Source organism: Protobothrops mucrosquamatus, unplaced genomic scaffold, assembly GCF_001527695.2.
Source record: "Protobothrops mucrosquamatus isolate PMUCROS unplaced genomic scaffold, P.Mucros_1.0 scaffold2202, whole genome shotgun sequence".
Lineage (NCBI taxonomy): Eukaryota > Metazoa > Chordata > Lepidosauria > Squamata > Viperidae > Protobothrops > Protobothrops mucrosquamatus.
The window spans coordinates 25,610-44,231 of NW_015388294.1; the positions used below are offsets into that span (position 1 = coordinate 25,610).

Genomic DNA, 18,622 nt, shown 5'->3' on the forward strand with positions numbered 1-18,622 from the left:
TGGCTATATATTTAAAAGCTTTCATTTGCTTTCTTTACTAATCAGTTTATTGCTACGCTTTCACAACTAGACACCCTGTGATCATTCTTAATAGTTTCCTTAAAGAAGCCAATTCCAAATAATTGTTTACGATCTTGGCTCTTTTTCGACATAAGCCATATAGTTACAGTTAACTATATTTTTAGATTTGGAAGCAACTCTTGTTATCTGATACGGAAGTGAAAGCATTAATTTTGTGTGTATGTGACATTATCGGGTGAGGAAGATATTCATGAGCCCAAGGTTTGTTTTTGGTTTTTTTGCAGAGTTATTAAACTAACAGTAAAATAATTTACAAGATGGTTTTTGTTCTTTCCTCACAAGCTATTTTCCAGAAACATTAGGATGCAATTCCTACAATCCCCAGGAAATTTGATTATTTATCTGATTGTACTCTTAGCTGGGACACATTCAGACATCTAACTTTAGTGTTCTAAAATAAGCTAAGAACCTACCTTTAAATTCTAAGAATTTGCAACCCAGATGGTCGCAGGGTTTCTTTGTCATATGTTGTAAGTTGTTCACTTTCAGTGAGCTAAATAAATAATTGTGTTTGTACTCCTACGTATCAAGCACGTGTGTGTATTTAATAAACACTTGCAGTATTTAAAAATTGATAGTTACTAATTGGTTAGTTGCTTATGTGCCATGAAATCAACATTGACTCTAGCAGTTACATTTTATATCCCGGAATTTTCTACTTGTATTATTCTTATTCATACAAGGTCTTAAGTGTGAAATAGGATGAGTAGCCATTTGATCTTAAATAAGATTAAATGTGCTTGCTAATTCTCTCTGGGATAAGCTGGGTTAGTGACCCCATCTCAAAATAGTATATGAAAGCTTCTTAGAAATCTGACTCTTTGTTTTAGCCTCCTCTGGAGTGAGAAGACACTAAGACAGCATGCTTGGCATGCTGGTTAATATTTTCTTAACTTGCAATAAGTAGCAGGCAAAAGCAATAATTGCCAAGCGTTGTGTTTTGGTTCATTCTTGTGAGATTCTGTATTTGAATGCTAGGATGGTGTGGTGGGAGGGAATATACTTAAGCTGCATGAACACTTTTCTTCAAGCCATTGGTTTCTGCTGCTTGAAAAAAATGAATTACATTGTTGTCCCATTGAAGGCCAGAAAGGATCTCCAGTGTTGCTTGTCTTTTAATCTGGGAAATTCATAGAAATAAATTCAGGTCACTTTTATTGCTCACTTTCAGAACTTAAAACCCCATTCAGTCATGTGAATCTCCCACACTATCACACTATTTGTCGCATGGTATTAGCTTAAAATACGTTAGCTTTAATATGACTCATTCACCATACTGTGAACAGACTTGTACCCTAGCTCAGTTGTTTGTTTCCTTTAATGTCAAGTATTGGGCATATAATTAAGGTAGAATATTTGGAATAAATTTATCAGCTTCTCTTACAATGATGGCATATTGGCGCTGTCTTTAAACACAGTCTTCAGAAAAGTTTCAGAAAATAAGAAAAGTTGGAAAAATTACATTCAAAATCAAAGCAGTTTTGTGGAATTCCTACGGGTCAGTTATTCAGCCTTAAAAATAAAAATACTGATAATCAACATAAAAGTGGAGTCAAGAAAGTTGTAAGGAGTAATTAAGATCCATTTAGGTCATAGTTAAGAGAATGAAAACTTTCCAGTGTCCCACTATCCGTGAAAAAAATGAAGGTGAAAAGAGGTTGGTTTTTGTAGCAAAACAGCGATCTGAAATATACCTTCAAGCAGAAATACTTAAGAGAAATAAAGATTTTAAAAGGCCTTCCCAGTTCTCAAACTTGAATATAATTGAAAGTCTTTGTGGAGATCTCAAACATGTAGGTAGGCCTAAGACTATTTCAAAGCTATAACATTTCTACAAATAAAGAGTGTGAAAAATAAATAACAATAATTTTAGGAAAAGAATAGAAAGGCACTTAGTTGGCTATGATATTTAGAAACTATTATTTCTGAGAAAGAAGGTGATACAAAACTGCTGGTTAAAGGGGTATTCGAACTTTTACAAGTGCCATATTTTGTGTGCCATCGAAACCGTTTCTTATTTTCAGCTTGCAAACAACTGCACATAAATAATAAGTATGCATTCACATTTGCTAATAGATGGCATGTTTTACTTGTACATATAGAGACTATGGTAACTTTCCTCAGGGGTTCCTTGAAGCATACAGTTTAACCAATGTGCTTCAAACTCGCGTAATACTGTAATTGGGGCTCTTAAATTCTGTTTGTTAAAAGGAATATTACAATCCAGGATATTGCAGAAAAATGGAAACTTTGCATTGGTTTCTTCACAGCTGTTGTTGGAGGGGTATTTTTTTTTTCAAGATAGATTTTTCTTTTTTTATCTTCTCTAGTTTCTGTTCACATAAGTAGCTCCTTATTTTTGTTTCATGCTTGTTCTAATTATACTTGTTTTGCCTGTTCTTTCCACCTTCATTTTACTCTGTTATAGTGCATCAGTGTTGCCCAACTTTGTCAACTTTAAGTTTTAAAGAGTGGATTTCAACTCCCAGAATCCCCTAGCCAGCTGGGGAGTATTTGGGAAGTTGAAGTTCACACATCTTAAACATTGGGGAGTTGGGAAACACTAATGTACATGATCAGAGGTGAAGATTAGGGACTGAGAACCTGTTTTCTTGAGATATTAAAGCCTCTCTTGAGTTGATATTTCTTTATCTAAACAAAGAAACAAAATGACCAAGGGCGGGGGGGAAAAGCAGTGGGAGCAGGGGTGACTTCTGACTTCCCACTGGCTTTCCTATTCAGATTTTCTTGTGGAAATCTAGGAGTATTGGAAATCTCCCTTCCTTCCTTCCTTCCTTCCTTCCTTCCTTCCTTCCTTCCTTCCTTCCTTCCTTCCTTCCTTCCTTCCTTCCTTCCTTCCCTTCTTGCCTTCAGGCAGGTTAGTGGGTCCTGCTAAGTGGGGGAGGGAACAAGGGATTGTGAGACTGGCTGGGAAACTGTCATGGAATGTTGAAAATGAAGATCATGTGGCCACAGCAGTAGCCAGTAGCATTGAAGCAGTCACAACTTCCTCAAATTTCATTCTCTTGGAAGTCACGGGTCCCAAATTTTGTATGCATTCTGTAAGTTAGCCCATTTAAAGTACCTTGGTTCAAAAAATGTTGCCCTGTGATGCCCATTTAAAAGTCACAACAATGAGAGGTTTTGTAGTATATAGATTACAATAGTTTAGGTAAGTGGTGATAAGGGCATGAATTAACATTGCAAGGTCTTTTGGCTCTAAACAGAGTCACGGTTGGCACCCCACCTGAATCATAGCCCTTGGCCACTGTCTCCTCCTGTCCATCGAGTAGTAACCACAAGTCTAGGCGGACCAATACCTTGTGGAGCTACTCTTTCAAGGGGAAGTACTATTCTATCTAAATACAGTACTAGAGATATCAAAAAACTTTGATGGACAGATAGTAACTCTGATATATTTGGGTTCAACTTCAGCCTATCACAGGCTGGAGATTCTGAGCCAAGGCATTGTCAGCATCCCTGGTGTAGCAGTGTATAATGGGATGTCCCCAGCATACTGATGGTACCATAACCTTTACATTGATGGATGGCCTACTCAGGTGGCTTTGTCTGCATGTTAAAGAAGTGACAAGATCCAAAGCTCTCGCCTCCTCCTCACACCCACAAACTGGAACTGGCCGCCCAAGGAAGAACAGGCAGTGCCTCCAGTCCTTACTTGGGAGGTAATTCTAATTATTTGAATTAACACAACTAATTGACATGGGTTAGAAGGTTCCATAACTCTAGTGAGCCTCCTGTCAGTAGGAATGAGCTTCTAGTAAGGCCACACTTGATGTTAACATCCTAAGGGGAGGAGTGAAGTTTAAAGCAATCCATCAGGGGTGTGAAAGTATCTGAGAACATGACGGAAGCCAATGCTCTTAGGACAGGGAACTCCACAATTAAACCTGGAAGAAGGTAAAAAAGCAAATCATTTTTGAATTCTTATCATGAAAACTGTGAGCCTGACTCAGACATGTGAGCACATTTGTCAGGCAGATGATAAGACCCTCAGCTTGCCCAAGTTAAGGAGTACTTTGATACTTCATAAATAGTTCTGGAAATGATGATATAGTTAGAAGAACAACGTTGAGGTGAGATTGGCTCCCTTGCTGGCGATAGTAATCATTCCTCCCTCCCCCCAGAATATTCAAAGATAGAATGAAAGAAAGAAAAAGTTAGGAAAACATTAAAATCCTCCGAGTGGAAATGAAGCCTATTAAATTAAAAACAAGAAAATGAGAGAAATGATGTAAGAGAAATCACAGGAAAACTTTCAGCTAATGAGACTAACCGTTGTGTAGGTTTATGCATGCAAATAAGATTGAAGGAACATAGAAAAACACAATTGAAGTGCTTTATAAACAGGACTATAGGACGACAAGCATTGTCCACACAACTATGTCCACAAGAAGTGAAGTATGTGCGACAGTAAAGCCAGCTGTCAAACAGAAAAGCATCAGGCACAGATAAAACTTATGGTTTAAAGCTGCAGCCTGCAGGCAAAAAAAAAAAAAAAAAAAGGGGGGGAATAGCATCTTTTTATTAGAGAATATGGAACAGGATTGTTTAGCAAATGCATTACAAAAGAAAAGAAAACAAACGGTGTATATATCCATATCAAAGAAAGGAAATGAAAGAAAATGGAAATTAGTAAATTGTGGTTCTTATTCTTGTTCCAAGAAAACGTTCTGGCTTCTGTCTTTGGACAGTTGTGGTTTCCACACAGGCCCAGTGTGGTGTTAATTGTGAAGGTATTGGACTATGAGCGAGGCGACCCAGGTCCAAGTTCACCCTCAGCCATATAACAATAACAATAATAATAATAATAATAATGATAAAGTTGGAAGGGACCTTGGAGGTCATCTAGTCCAACCCCCTGCTCAGGCAGGAAACCCTATACCATTTCAGACAAATGGCTGTCCAGTTTCTTCTTAAAAACTTCCACTGTTGGCGCATTCACCGCTTCTGGAGATGCTCAGTGGCTTTTTTGTCTCTCTCAGCATAACTTGCCTCACTGAATGGTCTCAACTACTTGAGAGTACCAATTTTTGAAAAGCTCTGTTGAATCATAAGAGCAAGTCAGTTCATTTTAATGGAAGTATAAGACGTAACCACGGTGGAGAGAATTCCAGAACTGAGTTTTCACCCAAGAAGCCATCTTTATCTGAAGCCGCCCACTTGCCGGATCTCTGGCAGAAGGTTTTCTGAAACTTGATGGGCTTAGAGATGAAAATCAGCAGTTTCAGTTGTTTTCAGAAATAGTGGTGGGGTTGCCTTCGAAAACAGGCTACAGAACTGAACATTCTGTCTTAAGACTCAAAAGGCAGCGTCCGTAGGCTTTGCATTTAAAACAGTAATATATGCAAACTCTGCATTTGTATTTTTTTATGTGCATTCTCTTTGAACATGGTGGAATTTGGAAAGTATCGGTCCGTATGTGGCATTTTATTTTCTGTTCTGCACGTTGGAGGATATCTACTGTTCTATTAGGATTCTGTTAAATGTGCACAGACTGTGTTGATAGCAAAACTATCATTACCACATCCCTGGTTTTACTCCATTAACCTAATTCTGGAGTTTCACATAACAGAACTATAATCACGAGGTTAGTTTCATACCAAAGGCTAAATCCCCCTCCCTCAATCCTGTAAAATTAAAACTAACCAAGTTTAGTGGGTTACTCCTCTGCCGTTGAGCAGTCTGGTTTTTGACTCCCTGTAAAGTTATCAACATTTTTTCTTTTCTCCTTTTCCTCTTCTTCACTCCCCAAATATAGAAAGTTCAAAAGAGATTTGTGTGTGATAAGCAAGGGGGAGTACCACAAGTGATACCTAACAGATGTTCTCCTTTTATCAGAAGTGTGCAGGGAGTTAACAGTTATTTACTATTTTAAAAATTGTTAATTGCTCTTTAGTTTAAAAAAAAAAAGACTATTGGAAGATACTAGAAGGAAAGAAGAGAAGGAAAGTTCGCAGTGGAAAAGAAATGGGCAATCAGGAAAAAACAATCCTGGCTACTAACTTCTAAGTATTTTTTTGGTTAAAGAAAATGAATCTAGTGCTGTTTCTTTTATAGTCCATTCAGGCTAGGCTTTGCAGAGTGTTCAAATAAGCCTTTTAAACAGTACTCCAAATTTTGATTTAGCAATTCAAATATTTCCTGTGACGTTACAATGGAAAGCTATTAGTAGCTGTGTCTACAGAAAGAAACCTGAACAAAAAAATTAATATCTAGATTATTCACCAATCATGTATATAAATTAGTCAGCTATGTTGAGTAAACTTAGCCTACGAATTTATTTGTTGACCAAGGGATAAGTGCTCATACAAGTTGAGGACTTTCAAAGTGCCTACATATGTCTTAGAAAAATAAACATTTAAAACTATATAGATATTAAGAACTTAAAACATTTACACACAGCTATATTTGTTCGCCTAGTGTTTCTTTTAATTCGGTTCCTTATTAGTGGCAAACATACTAACATTTTAAACTTGCGATAAAACATTGAATCATTAAACATTGCCTTTTGATTTTAAAGCCACAATTCAGTTCTCCTAGATTCCTATGAAGCAGGAGTTTCTTGTATTTCATCACGTCTGTGTTTCCTAGCTGAGTCCTCCTGACATTTTTGCATCATGGTTCCATCATCTCTGATCGTGGTTGAAACGGACCGAGTTAAACCTGTGCTGAATAGCTAGTTGCTAATCAGTTCTTCAAACCTCAACGTTTAACTTGGCTAAAGTTTCCAGTATCAGTCAAAAGTAACTCGGCAAGTATTTAAACTCTTCAAAATTGGTCTGTTTAAGAAAAACTTCAGAAAGATGAAAGATCTCTCATAACTATTGGTTTTGAGCAACTGATACTGTTTCGAACAGTTTGTTTCTTATGCTGGCAGACTTTGGCAGAACAACCCTGGTTTAGCAAGCCTATGAGAGCTTCTTTAGTGTTCACAATAGTGGGAACAATTTTGTAGCTGACCATTCAGGGGCTGCCACAAAGAAGAGGGAGTCAAGCTATTCTCCAAGGCACCTGAAGGCAGGACGAGAAGCAACGGGTGGAAACTCATCAAGGAGAGAAGCAACCTAGAACTAAGGAGAAACTTCCTGACAGTTAGAACAATTAACCAGTGGAACAATCTGCCTCCAGAAGCGGTGAATGCTCCAAAACTGGAAGTTTTTAAGAAGAGACTGGACAGCCATTTGTCTGAAATGGCATAGGGTGTCCTGCCTGAGCAGGGGGTTGGACTAGATGACCTCCAAGGTCCCTTCCAACTTTATCATCATCATCATCATCATCATCATCATCATCATCATCATCATCATCATCATCATTATTATTATTATTATTATTATTATTATTATTATTATTATTCAAACCCCCCCAGATACTTTGCTGAAGCTCAATTTAGCAATTGTAGCAATTGTAAACAACTTCTTTCAGTACTAACCATAGCTAACTAAAATGGTACAGTGATGTGCAAGTGTTTGCAACAAAACAAAAACAGTATGTTGCATACAACTTACTGTTTTTACTTGGCCAGATCATATCCTCCTTTTAAATGAAGGCTTTACTGATTAATTTCCTTTTAAACGTTATGCGAGGGTTGCTTTTAGACCTAAACTTAACGTATCTTTGATTTGTACAGTCCATTAGTTAGCTATCGAAAAGAATCAGTTCAATGATCTAAGGAATGTTTTGTTTGTTTTGCATAACTTAATGTATCGGTTTCAATTTAATTATCACTTTCTCAGTAGTACAGCAGCCAATCACCACAGATTTCTCTAATCTTGGGCACAAGAAATATTAATAGCAATAAGGCCACATGGATGCCATACCTAATAGTTATATTAAGAACAGGGCCTCCTCTATGAAAACAACCTGGTTTGACATCCTAGTTATTGGCAAATCCATTTTGTACCTCTGTTTGTTTATAAGTTTAGTTTTTATTGACTTTTTTTGACCTTTTGTATGTTCCATTCTCCTTTTGCTGATATTTCACAGGAAGAAGCAGTGGTGAATATCACGTATTACTATTAATACAGCTACTATATCTGTACCAGTGCTCTTTTTTACACTAGTTTATAAAGCAGGTCTTGGATCATCTTTCACATTTCATGCCCTAGCAGCCCAGATGACAACACCCCCCCTTCCCCTGCTTTCTTTTTAAAGATATATTTGAAATCCTCCTTGATTTTCCATCTTCTGCAGTTTGGAAAAGGGTGAATGATTGACTAGTCCCTTGATTAGGGAAGAAGTACGTTAGTAATTCTACTTCTAACCTGGCAAAACCCTCTGGTGATTGTGATATAAATAAGGAGGACATCGCTTAACTTTAGAAGTTAAGTTTAAATAAACCAGACAACTATGAAAGCAAGCTGTAGCAGTTTAGGATCTATTGAGGGGAAAGTCGATCTTGTACAGATTCAGTAGATTATTGATAGCTAGTGTCTGCTTATGCTCTGGAAGAAGGGTTATATACATTCATTAGCAGTATTCTTTCCATTACTTCAGAAATAGGAGTCTTACAACCTAGTCATAAATATTTTGGAATAATACAGAATGGCTTCTCCGTAAAGTGGTCCCGTAGTGTGAAATGTTCTTCAGTAATGGTTCTTCCTGCTAACTATCAGAATTTAAATGCAAGCTCACTGTTCATGCCACATTGTGTTTACACTCTTTCTATAAAAAATGGACTTGACAGGATTATCTGCCTCCTTTACTAAGATTGCATTAGGCGCTTTCTCATGTGATCACAATACAATGTGCTTAAATCCTAGCTTGTTAGCTAATCTTTTTTATTTTTAATATTTATCTTTCCTGCAGTAAGAATCCTGTGTATAGCTGGTCTGTGGCTTGATGTTCCATTAACACATGTTTAATGTGTGTATAACGACAATACTGCAATTCATATTGGATCTTTGTAGAGGGATAGTAAAACTGGATGAAAGGAATTCCCCAGATAGTTCACTTTGGTATGCTTGACAAAGGGCTTAAATGCTTCTGGAAAGTTATGAGTTAGGTCATGCAGAGTATCATGCGTGGAGATAGTGCAGGTTTATGAAATATGTCACGCTTTTGTACTGGAGTTTTAGCCATAACTGTGCCTCTTCATGCGTAGGAGAGCTATTAAGAGTCTGGGGGGAAAACAGTTGATGCAAATTTTTTTCTGTTTTTTTTTCTTGGTTCTTCACATCTGCTTTCTCCTTGCTGATCATTAGTCTAATATTTGTTAATATAAAACAATAATTGAATTATTTTAAAACAAAATAACATTTTAACATGGAAAAGACAGTCTGTTTTCGCTTTGTTTAAAATACTGCACAGCTTTATTACTGCATTTATAGGGCCGCCTCCCAAAAAAACATTGAAAGGGAGGATAGAACAATATTACATGAATATCTATTGAAATATATGCACTTCTTGGTTTTAGCACATCTTCATTGCCGCCTCTAGACTGGCCTTTACCCACGCAATATGGGCAATGCGAGCTGAAAATAGAAGTACAGCCAAAAACCCATCACAGAGCACATTATGAGACAGAAGGCAGCAGAGGAGCAGTAAAAGCATCTACTGGTGGACATCCTGTAGTGAAGGTAAGAGATGCTAATATGTGCCTTTTCTATGAACCACATTTTCCCTGTTGTAATGGTATTTGGGAATGGCCTTGGGGGGGGGGGGCAGGATGAGGACTCTGCAGCCTAAGCAATGGTCTTTCTCCTATTTCCAAGGTCATCCCCAAATATCTTTATACCTACATGTTCTTGGTTATAATAAAAATAATTGTCTACAGGAATGAACAGTGTTTGGAAAGAATTGTGTCAGAACTCTGATGAGTGCTGGCTTATTATTCATGAGCAGGTAGGACTGCTAATTGCTCCTAACTTGCTGTTTCTGTTATTAGACTTCATTTAAAATAACTTCATTTTCTAGGAACACAGTCAGATCTCCTTGTTGGCTGCTCACAGTATCAGAAGCTACTGGTTTACTTATTGATAATTTATGGCTTGCTTGGAAATGACAAGAAATTTGGACATAACACTAAGCTGAAGTCATTCTTGCGCACAGTAGTATGCTTGCTACGAATGAAAACCCAGAATTCTGATTTGTGCATATTTTGTGTGGGCATTAGAAGACTTGTATTACCCCTGCAGTGCAAATGGTGGGTGTTTCCAGGAGCAAGTGCACTTTTATTACTGTGATACTCTTTCCCTTGTTCCAACATGTGATAGAGAAATCATGATTATAGTCTGCACACAAATGGTATTTAGCAGTAGGGTGCTGGCTTTGGGTTTATTGGAGAAGCAGCAGGCAACACATTTATTGCCTTTCTACTTATGTGCGTTAACAGGAGGTTGAATATTGTTTTCATAATGCTTAAGTAAGGCATTAGGTATAAACTAGCGTATAAAGCACATGGTCCCTTGAGCGTAAAACGAGGTAAGTAGGTGAATGCCAAACAAATACTTAGTTTGTATGTGCTAAACATTAACACGGTATGTAATATTTAGGCAAACATTAAAATAGCTACTGATTGCAGACAGTATTTTTGTACACGGTGCATAGTTTTGGCGTAGGCATGGGCTTTTAGACATACTGCACTGAATTTGTTAGGTTTAATACATAATCCAGTACAACTTTACCGTACTTGGAAATAAGTTCAGTTCTGTTCACTGGAGTTTATTTCCTTATCCGTGAGCTTGGGACTGTGTCCATATCTGAGCTACATTGTTATATAATAACTGAAAGAAATTAGAAAATCAAATGCTGCTTCTTTTATTAGAGTATTGTAGGAAATGACTAGGTTGAGCCTGAGGTTGGGGTCAAATGCATCATCAGTTTGGCATCTCTAGGTCCTAAGTCCAGCCCCCCTTGAAGTCCGTTCTTACCTGGTGTCAATTTGCCTTGGCCATTAGTAGATCAGATTCTTACATATAGGTAGCATGAAATAAACTTGTAATTCCTGACTTCTTGACAAATATTTTCCAAATAAAAATATTGGAAAAGACCAAAGCTCGACACGAACAATAGTTGTGAATGATAAGAAAGTAAGAACAGGTGCTTCCTTGGCTATATTAAAAGGAAGATAATGTTTGAGGAAGATGATGCTCAAAAAAATTAAATTTGATGTTAACTGTGGCAAAGAGAAGCTTTGCCAACCTAAAGAATGATTTGTACCCATTATAAGCAAAGAGATGATTTCATGCCTCTTAAGAGTTTGATTATACACTTAGGTACCGAAAGAGCTTGCAAATATTATTTCACAATCATTATCTATAATGTATGAGAAACATTGGAGAATAATTTATGTCTCCAACTTCAAAAATGGGAGAAATAGGAGTGTGGGAAATTTCAGAAAGCCTGCAAAAATGGCAGCCTTTTAGAATAAGATACCAATGTTCATGTGTGAGTCGTTTTATTGGTTACAAGAATTAAAGGTTTCTTAGAAAAAAAATATTCCAGGCCAGGGCCCTAGTCTCAGATAATGAGAATGGCTTAGAATAGTTCTTTAATATTATACTAGCAAAGCATTTAACAACCTCTGGTTTGTTTTTGTTTTTTTTAAAGTGGCTTTCTTACAGGTAGTCCTTGACTTACTTCATTTAATGACCATTCAAAGTTACAACGGCACTGGAAAAAAGTGACTTATGACTGTTTTCCACACTTATGACCGTGGTCACATAATCAAATTTCAGATGCTTGGCAACTGGCAGATATTTATGACAATTGCAGAGTCCCAGGGTCACGTGATCCCCTTTTGCAACCTTCTGACAAGCAAAATGAATGGGGAAACCAGATTCACTTAACAAGCATGTTACTAACGTAACAGCTGCAGTGATTCATTTAACAACTGTGGCAAAAAAGGTCATGAAACAGGGCAAAATTCAGTTAATAACTGTCTTGCCTTAAGCAAGAGAAATTTTGGACACAATTGTGATCGCAACTTGAGGACTACCCGTGTTGATAAGGGGTTTAAGTTTGCTACAATAGATGGAGCAAATGGATGATAAAGCAACTACTGTAGTAAGCATATGGTCATTAATTGATCTGTGTCAATCTTCCCTGTGCATTAAAATAGATAATGTGGCAGAGGAGGTGGATACACCACAGAGGCAGAAAGGCTTACCAACGCTCTTGAAAACAGACTCACATTTTTAAAGGCTTTCGAAGGTGGAAAAAAAGAGTTGCAACACCCAAGATAAAATTCAACAGAGAAAAAAAAGCTAGGTTTTAGATTAAGTACAAGAAATTAAAGGTGCAAGTATACAATAAATAAGAAATCTTAATGGGCATGCAACTAATATGAATCAGCAACATAATGTGGCCATTAGAATTGTTAACAAATCACTTTTATAAAACTTTTTTTTTAAATTAGAGATTTATTGCAGTTACGTTTTGCAGCTAGATTAGAACGTACTCTTTCAATTTTATCAAACATTTGACCCATTCTGTTCAAGAAGATAGCTGAAAAGGTATTCAAAGATTTGCACTGAGGATTTCTGGTCCTTTTTTCTTTATCCTTCAACCCTGATGCAAATGCAAACTCTTTATGCAGATCAGTTTCTTTAGAGTGTCTGGAGAAAATGTACAAGATGTAACGGTGACCCAGATTTGAGAAGCACAGTGAACTTTGATGTTGGACAAGTGTTATGCAGGTTTGATTTTTACTGTTCAATGAATCATTGAAAAAAATCTGTCAGGGAGAAAGCTTGTGATATGTTAGTTAATTGAGAAACAGTTAGTGCAATACCACATTTCTCCTGCTTTGTTGTGTGCAAGTGAGGGCTTGGTATGTCAGCAGAAAAAGAAAAAAGTATTGTAAAACAAGATAACCTAGTGTAAACTGCTTGATAGGTAACCAGAAGTGTAATGGAGGACTTATGGAAATTCTAACTAAGAATTGAATGTAGCACATTCCTTATCTCAGTTCTTTGTTATATGTTCAAACAGTTCCTTTATTTATCAGCTTTCTGTCACATTTAGTGTTCATTCTTCAGATAATTTTGATATAGTGCTGCAAAGTGGATTTTATCTCCAGTTGCTCTTGCTTTTTTGGTGGTTATTCATCTCATTTATTTTTCTCTCTAGAGATGTCTAAAAGCTCCATAACCGGATTCTATTTTAGGGCTAAATAGGAATGATGTAAGTTTCATAAACACACCTGCTACGTGCACGTTTCTTAAAATTTAAAAGTAGCCTTTTCTTGAGCGTCTCGAAAAGAGATTGTTGGAATTAGAGCGTCAACTGCTGCCCCCTTTTCTCCGTTTTCATCCCTGTTACTATTTACCAAAATAAATAAAAAATAGCTTTTCGCAAAATCCATTCTGCTTTTCTTTCGTTTTCCCATTTTTTGCATTTGAACCTACATTTTCCCTTGCCCCACATACATGTCCACTGGGATTTTTTGGTGGTTGGAATCTGTATGTACGGGATTGGAATTTAGCCAGTTTGAAATACCTCGCTGATAGCTGGAGAGTTTGCAGGAGAATTGACAGAGCGATTCTGACGGAACTGCTTTATTTGGAACCCTAATGTTTAATGTTAGCTTGCTATTTCCTGACTGGCATGCGTGTTTTCAAGATGATTTTTTTTTCTTTAATGCTGCCTTACACAGGTAGTCCTCGACTTACAACAGTCCATTTCGTGACCGTTCAAAGTTATGATGGCCTTTTTTCACGACCGTTGCATCGTCCCCTTGGTCACATGATCAAAATCCAGACACTGGGCAACTTTCTCATATTTATAATAGTTGCAGTGTCCCGAAGTCATGTGATTCCGCTTTTGTAACCTTCTGACAAGGAAAGTCAGTGGGGAAACCAGATTCGCTTAGCAACCGGTTATTAATTTAACAACTGCAGTGATTCGCTTAACAGCTGTTGCGACAAAGGTCGTAAACCGGGGCAAAACTCACTTAACAACTGTCTCGCTTAACGACAGACGTTTCAAGCTGAATTGTGGACAGTAACTCAAAGTATCTATTTGTGGGCGCCCCATCACTGAAGGTTTTTAAGAAGAGACTAGACATTCACCTATCTGAGACGGTGTAGGTCCTCCTGCTTGAGCAGGGGGCTGGACTAGAAGACCTCCCAGGTCCCTTCCAGCTCGATTCTATTCTAATTGTAGAAGTTTATGATATAGAAGTCTGAAGTACAGGTAAGTCTTTTATTTAATACTAGCTGTACCCAGCCACGCGTTGCTGTGGCTCAGTCGGGTAAAAGCGTGTGTTGCTTTTACGTCCAACAGATGGCGCTGTTTTTTTAAAAAAGCATGTTTTTACCTGTCACAGGTGTGACATCTATATAATATAGGTATAAAAAACACGCGCGTGTTCGAATGCAACGTTGTGTCAAAATTTCAAAGCAATCGGTGAAGAACGTTTGGAGATTTTAAGATTTTGAACAAACGAACATTTACATTTTTATTTATATATATAAGAAAGATATAGATTAGGGACTGCTGTATTTGGTCATGAGATATTTTCTGCCCAGCCAAAATGATGCTTGAATTATAACTCGCTTTTTTTCTCCATTGTCTCCATTATTGATGTGTTTTAGGTGAGTTTATGAGATGTTCTAGACATCTAGAAGGGGAATTTGAATCTGGAACGTTGATTAGCACTCGCTGATTACATTACAAAAGTGCCCCAGTCGAAAGCAAGTGCTGGGCCCGCCTTGCAGATTGCTTTTTACATCAGATCAGAACACATGTTCTCATTTCCCTTATCCACAATTCCTTTGATCTCTCTGCTTATGCACTGCAAACAAAAAGCAGCTCAAGATCAAAGAAGGGCAAATACAGTCAGAAGGACAAATGAAAAGCAAACACTTTCTGTTTGCCCAGAAAGAAAATCCTTGCCTTTTAAAATTTGGGATATTGCTGTTGCATTAATCTGTGGTGCTAATAAGCGTGATGGATTATGCCACGTACTGCTTAACAGGCACCCACCCAATTCAGTCGAGGAAGGGGTTTGTTAATGCTCCATTAAGGAATGGGTCACACCATGCTAAAATAGCTTGTTAGCTGAGGTAGCCAAAAGTTTGACCTTGAAATGAGTTGCAAGGCACTGGCTTCAGAGAAAGGTTGAAAATGTGAAAAAGTAAATAAAGTCTCCTTTCCCTAACCTCATTTGTTATTTCTGCCTTGCATCCACATTTAAGGAAACCCGCCTGTGACAACACTCTGCCACAATTAGAGGTGTTTTAGAGAGCGGCTATTGTAGCTTATCCTGTAGTGACCTTCTCTCCTTAGCCTTCCAGCTTTAGTGTAACTTACGCATACACGGACTTTTGCTATGGAAACGATACAGAAACACACACAGCTTGGCAGAGCTTCATCGGCAAAGCAGTGGGTTGTGTGTCACAGTATATAGTTACTGGCGGAGGGTTTTTAGAGGTCACTCATGGAGATGGTGCTGTAACTTTTCATTATTTACAATATTCCCGCATGATGCCTTGTGTGAAGAGTATGGGATTATATTTATGGAATAAAAATACATTGCACACGAGCATGCCTATATTTGGGCAACTGCAGGAACTGTAAATGTATTTTAAACATGTTCGGTTCCCTTTTTGTAACACAACCGCTAGAGTGTAGTGTCGGCGTAAAGGACGCAGATCGGTATTTAATATCAGCCATTTAATATAGTATCCATTGGAAGGTTTATCAAGGCCCCGTTTGTACTAATATTTTGGATTGCACAGTCAACGTGCAACTGCCATATTTCTTTTTTTAAACAAAAAGTGGGAGGACATAGTCTGTTCAAAACAAAACCAGAAGACCTCCCCTGAACCGGGATACGTTTTGGCAGGGGAAATTGTTAAATATAAAAGTGTCTTAAATCAGGCCAGAGAGATTGGACAGTAGCTACTGTAAGGATCTCAGAGTCTCAGGAAAAAAAAGGGCTCCTGCTATTATTTCCTATCTATTGAGAAGTAAAAGTCTACACATCCTGGGATTAGGTATATTAAACTTCATTCATAAGGAGTTTTCAGTTCACTTTTCATCACTGTATCATTTCCTTAGGTTTTTGTGATTTGACAGGTTATTTGTGGATTGTGGGAGGAGGGGGTCACAACTGACCCCCAAGGAATATAAAAATGTTTCTGCAATCTGAGTAATTTATGCTTGATAAATTCACTAACGATAAATTAGTTGGTCGTTTTTTCGTATTGTATTTTCTTCACTGCCACCATTGTTAGGGCATATATGAAAGGAAAATATGGACGTTCCCGAGATGGGGAAGTTTCATTGAGAGATTAATGGAATTACAGCAAACCCAGTTAAAATGAGAGAAGGAACTCAATTTATAAATATGATGGGGAAAAATAAAACACCACATCTGTTCAGTTTTGGTAGATGATGAGAATATGCCATTATGCACATAATAATACATAGCTGCTGTATTATATTTGGGAATGGAAGATAGCTTTGTTTGTAGCAGGAAGAAAATATACACTCTAAATTCCTGAAAAGCCAAGAAGTTTTTTGCTGGTTCTACTAATATATAAGACAACATGTTCTTAATGGCTGACCACGAGGTGCTGATTTGGGATGTTGGGCTTTCAGAACCATTTAGGCCAGCGGTTCTCAACCTATGGGTCGCGACCCCATTTGGGGTCGATCGAACATTTCACGGGGGTCGCCAAGCAAGGCTGTCCGCCATTTTTTTCCCCTTTTCCGGCGGGTGCCTTACCTCCCTTGGGCTGGGCCAGCTGGTGGTCGGCCTGCTCTGTCTCTGCCGCTTGCCAGCTACGCCTCGGCCGGCGCAGGGGGCGGAACCACGCATGCGCGGCGCTCCCGGGCAGGGAAAGTCCTCGACTTACGACCGGTTGGGTAGTCCTTGACTTACGACCGGTTTAGTCCTCGACTTACGACAGGTTTAGTCCTCGACTTACGACCGGTTGGGGGTCGCGGCATTAAAAAGGTTGAGAACCACTGATTTAGGCAAAGCAACAGCTCTCTTTGATCTTCTGGATCCTATAGCTAGGCTGATGCTCTCTGTCTGCTCCCATTTTATGTTGAGATTTTGAGAGCCACTAGCTAATCCAGGATATCCCAATGAGTTTTATAATTAAAGCTAATCAATCTGGGCAATTTCAATAACAGCCAGTACTGACTGTTCCCACTAGTTTGAAAAAACACAAGTAGATTTTTTTTTAAATGCACAATTTATTGCTATCTACAAGCGCAGAGTGTAATCTTGGGCTGCCTTTAATTATTATTACTTTTTAAAAGGGCAGTTTTTTCTTATTTGGAGTTATTAGAAGTGAAGCCTCTGATGCTGTGAGATATGATGGGGGGGAGCTGGTATAATAATAATAATAAAGTTGGAAGGGACCTTGGAGGTCATCTAGTCCAACCCCCTGCTCAGGCAGGAAACCCTATACCATTTCGGACAAGTGGTATGATGGATTAGAGTGAAGCAGCAGCTTTTTAGGAAGAAAGGAACACATTCCAGAAAGGCAGGGAGGAGACAGTTACTGTATCATCAATTATTGTAATCAAATTTCTTAATAAAAAGTATACATATATTTTAAAAAAAATCAGATGACTTTGCTACGAAGCAGGCTTGGTAGTGATTCTGGGTGCTCTTAATTGAGTATTGATGCTTCTCACCAAATATGAATATGATTGAGCTGGAAATGGAGGAAGGATTTTCCTCGGTAATTAAGAGCTGAATTGAATTACATTTAAATTAAATGTTGCAATTCAGAACGGGACTTTTGTTTGAACGATCGAAACGGTTTCCGTGTGGGATTGTACCTTGATGGTTTTGATTTTGACAGATTTAATGCATTTTATTGCCGCTCGCATTTGCATCAACCGAGTTCTTTTTTCCAGTGCAGTTTCCCCAAATAACATTATAACTTAAAAACCACTGCTAAATTACATTAGAACAGATCAGGAAGCAGTTCGTCAAAAATCTTCAAAAGGCTTGGCAAGCAAAGTCACCAGGCTTCTGTTTAAGGGGTGAGGCAATCTGGCCTCCTCCAGCTGTTTTGGATTCCATCAGTCTCATTCATCATAGCCAATGGAAACAGAATGTGAAAGTTGGTAGCTTCAAACCCCTGGAGGGATACCCGGTCCTTACCCTTTTTTTTTTTTTTTTACTGCCCCACATTACTTCCACGGTGAAAGGATCAACCGGTGACATCACCATTGCTCAGGAGATGCGCAGTTGGGAGCTCCTTTGTTGACTCTGTTAAGTTGCCCACTGAAGTACCCATCTATCTACCATGGTTGCCCACTTTTGAATTGTTGGGTCAGCAGGAGCTGGAGTGAATGATGAGAGCTCACCCCACCACAAGGCACTAACCGGGTCTCAAACACAAGCCTGCCAATCCTCACCCCAGCATCCTGACCACATGAGCCACCACATTCCCAATAGACTGCAATAGGATGGATTGAGGGCAAGAGAAGAAGGGGACGACAGAGAATGAGGTGGATGGATGGAGTCCCTGAAGCAGTAGGCATGAGCTTCAATGGACTCCAGAAGATGGTAGAGGACAGGAAGGCCTGGAGGAACGTTGTCCATGGGGTC

General features: G+C 38.3%; 1 protein-coding gene across 1 annotated transcript in view; it reads left to right on the top strand.

Annotated features, from left to right (window-relative positions):
- The window catches only part of NFATC3 (nuclear factor of activated T cells 3), a 44,457-nt gene that overhangs the window by 11,775 nt on the left and 14,060 nt on the right, over nt 1–18,622 (top strand). Inside the window, exon 3 of the mRNA XM_015824322.1 lies at nt 9,515–9,677. Coding sequence (XP_015679808.1) covers nt 9,515–9,677 — 163 coding nt within the window. The remainder of the gene's footprint in view (nt 1–9,514; nt 9,678–18,622) is intronic.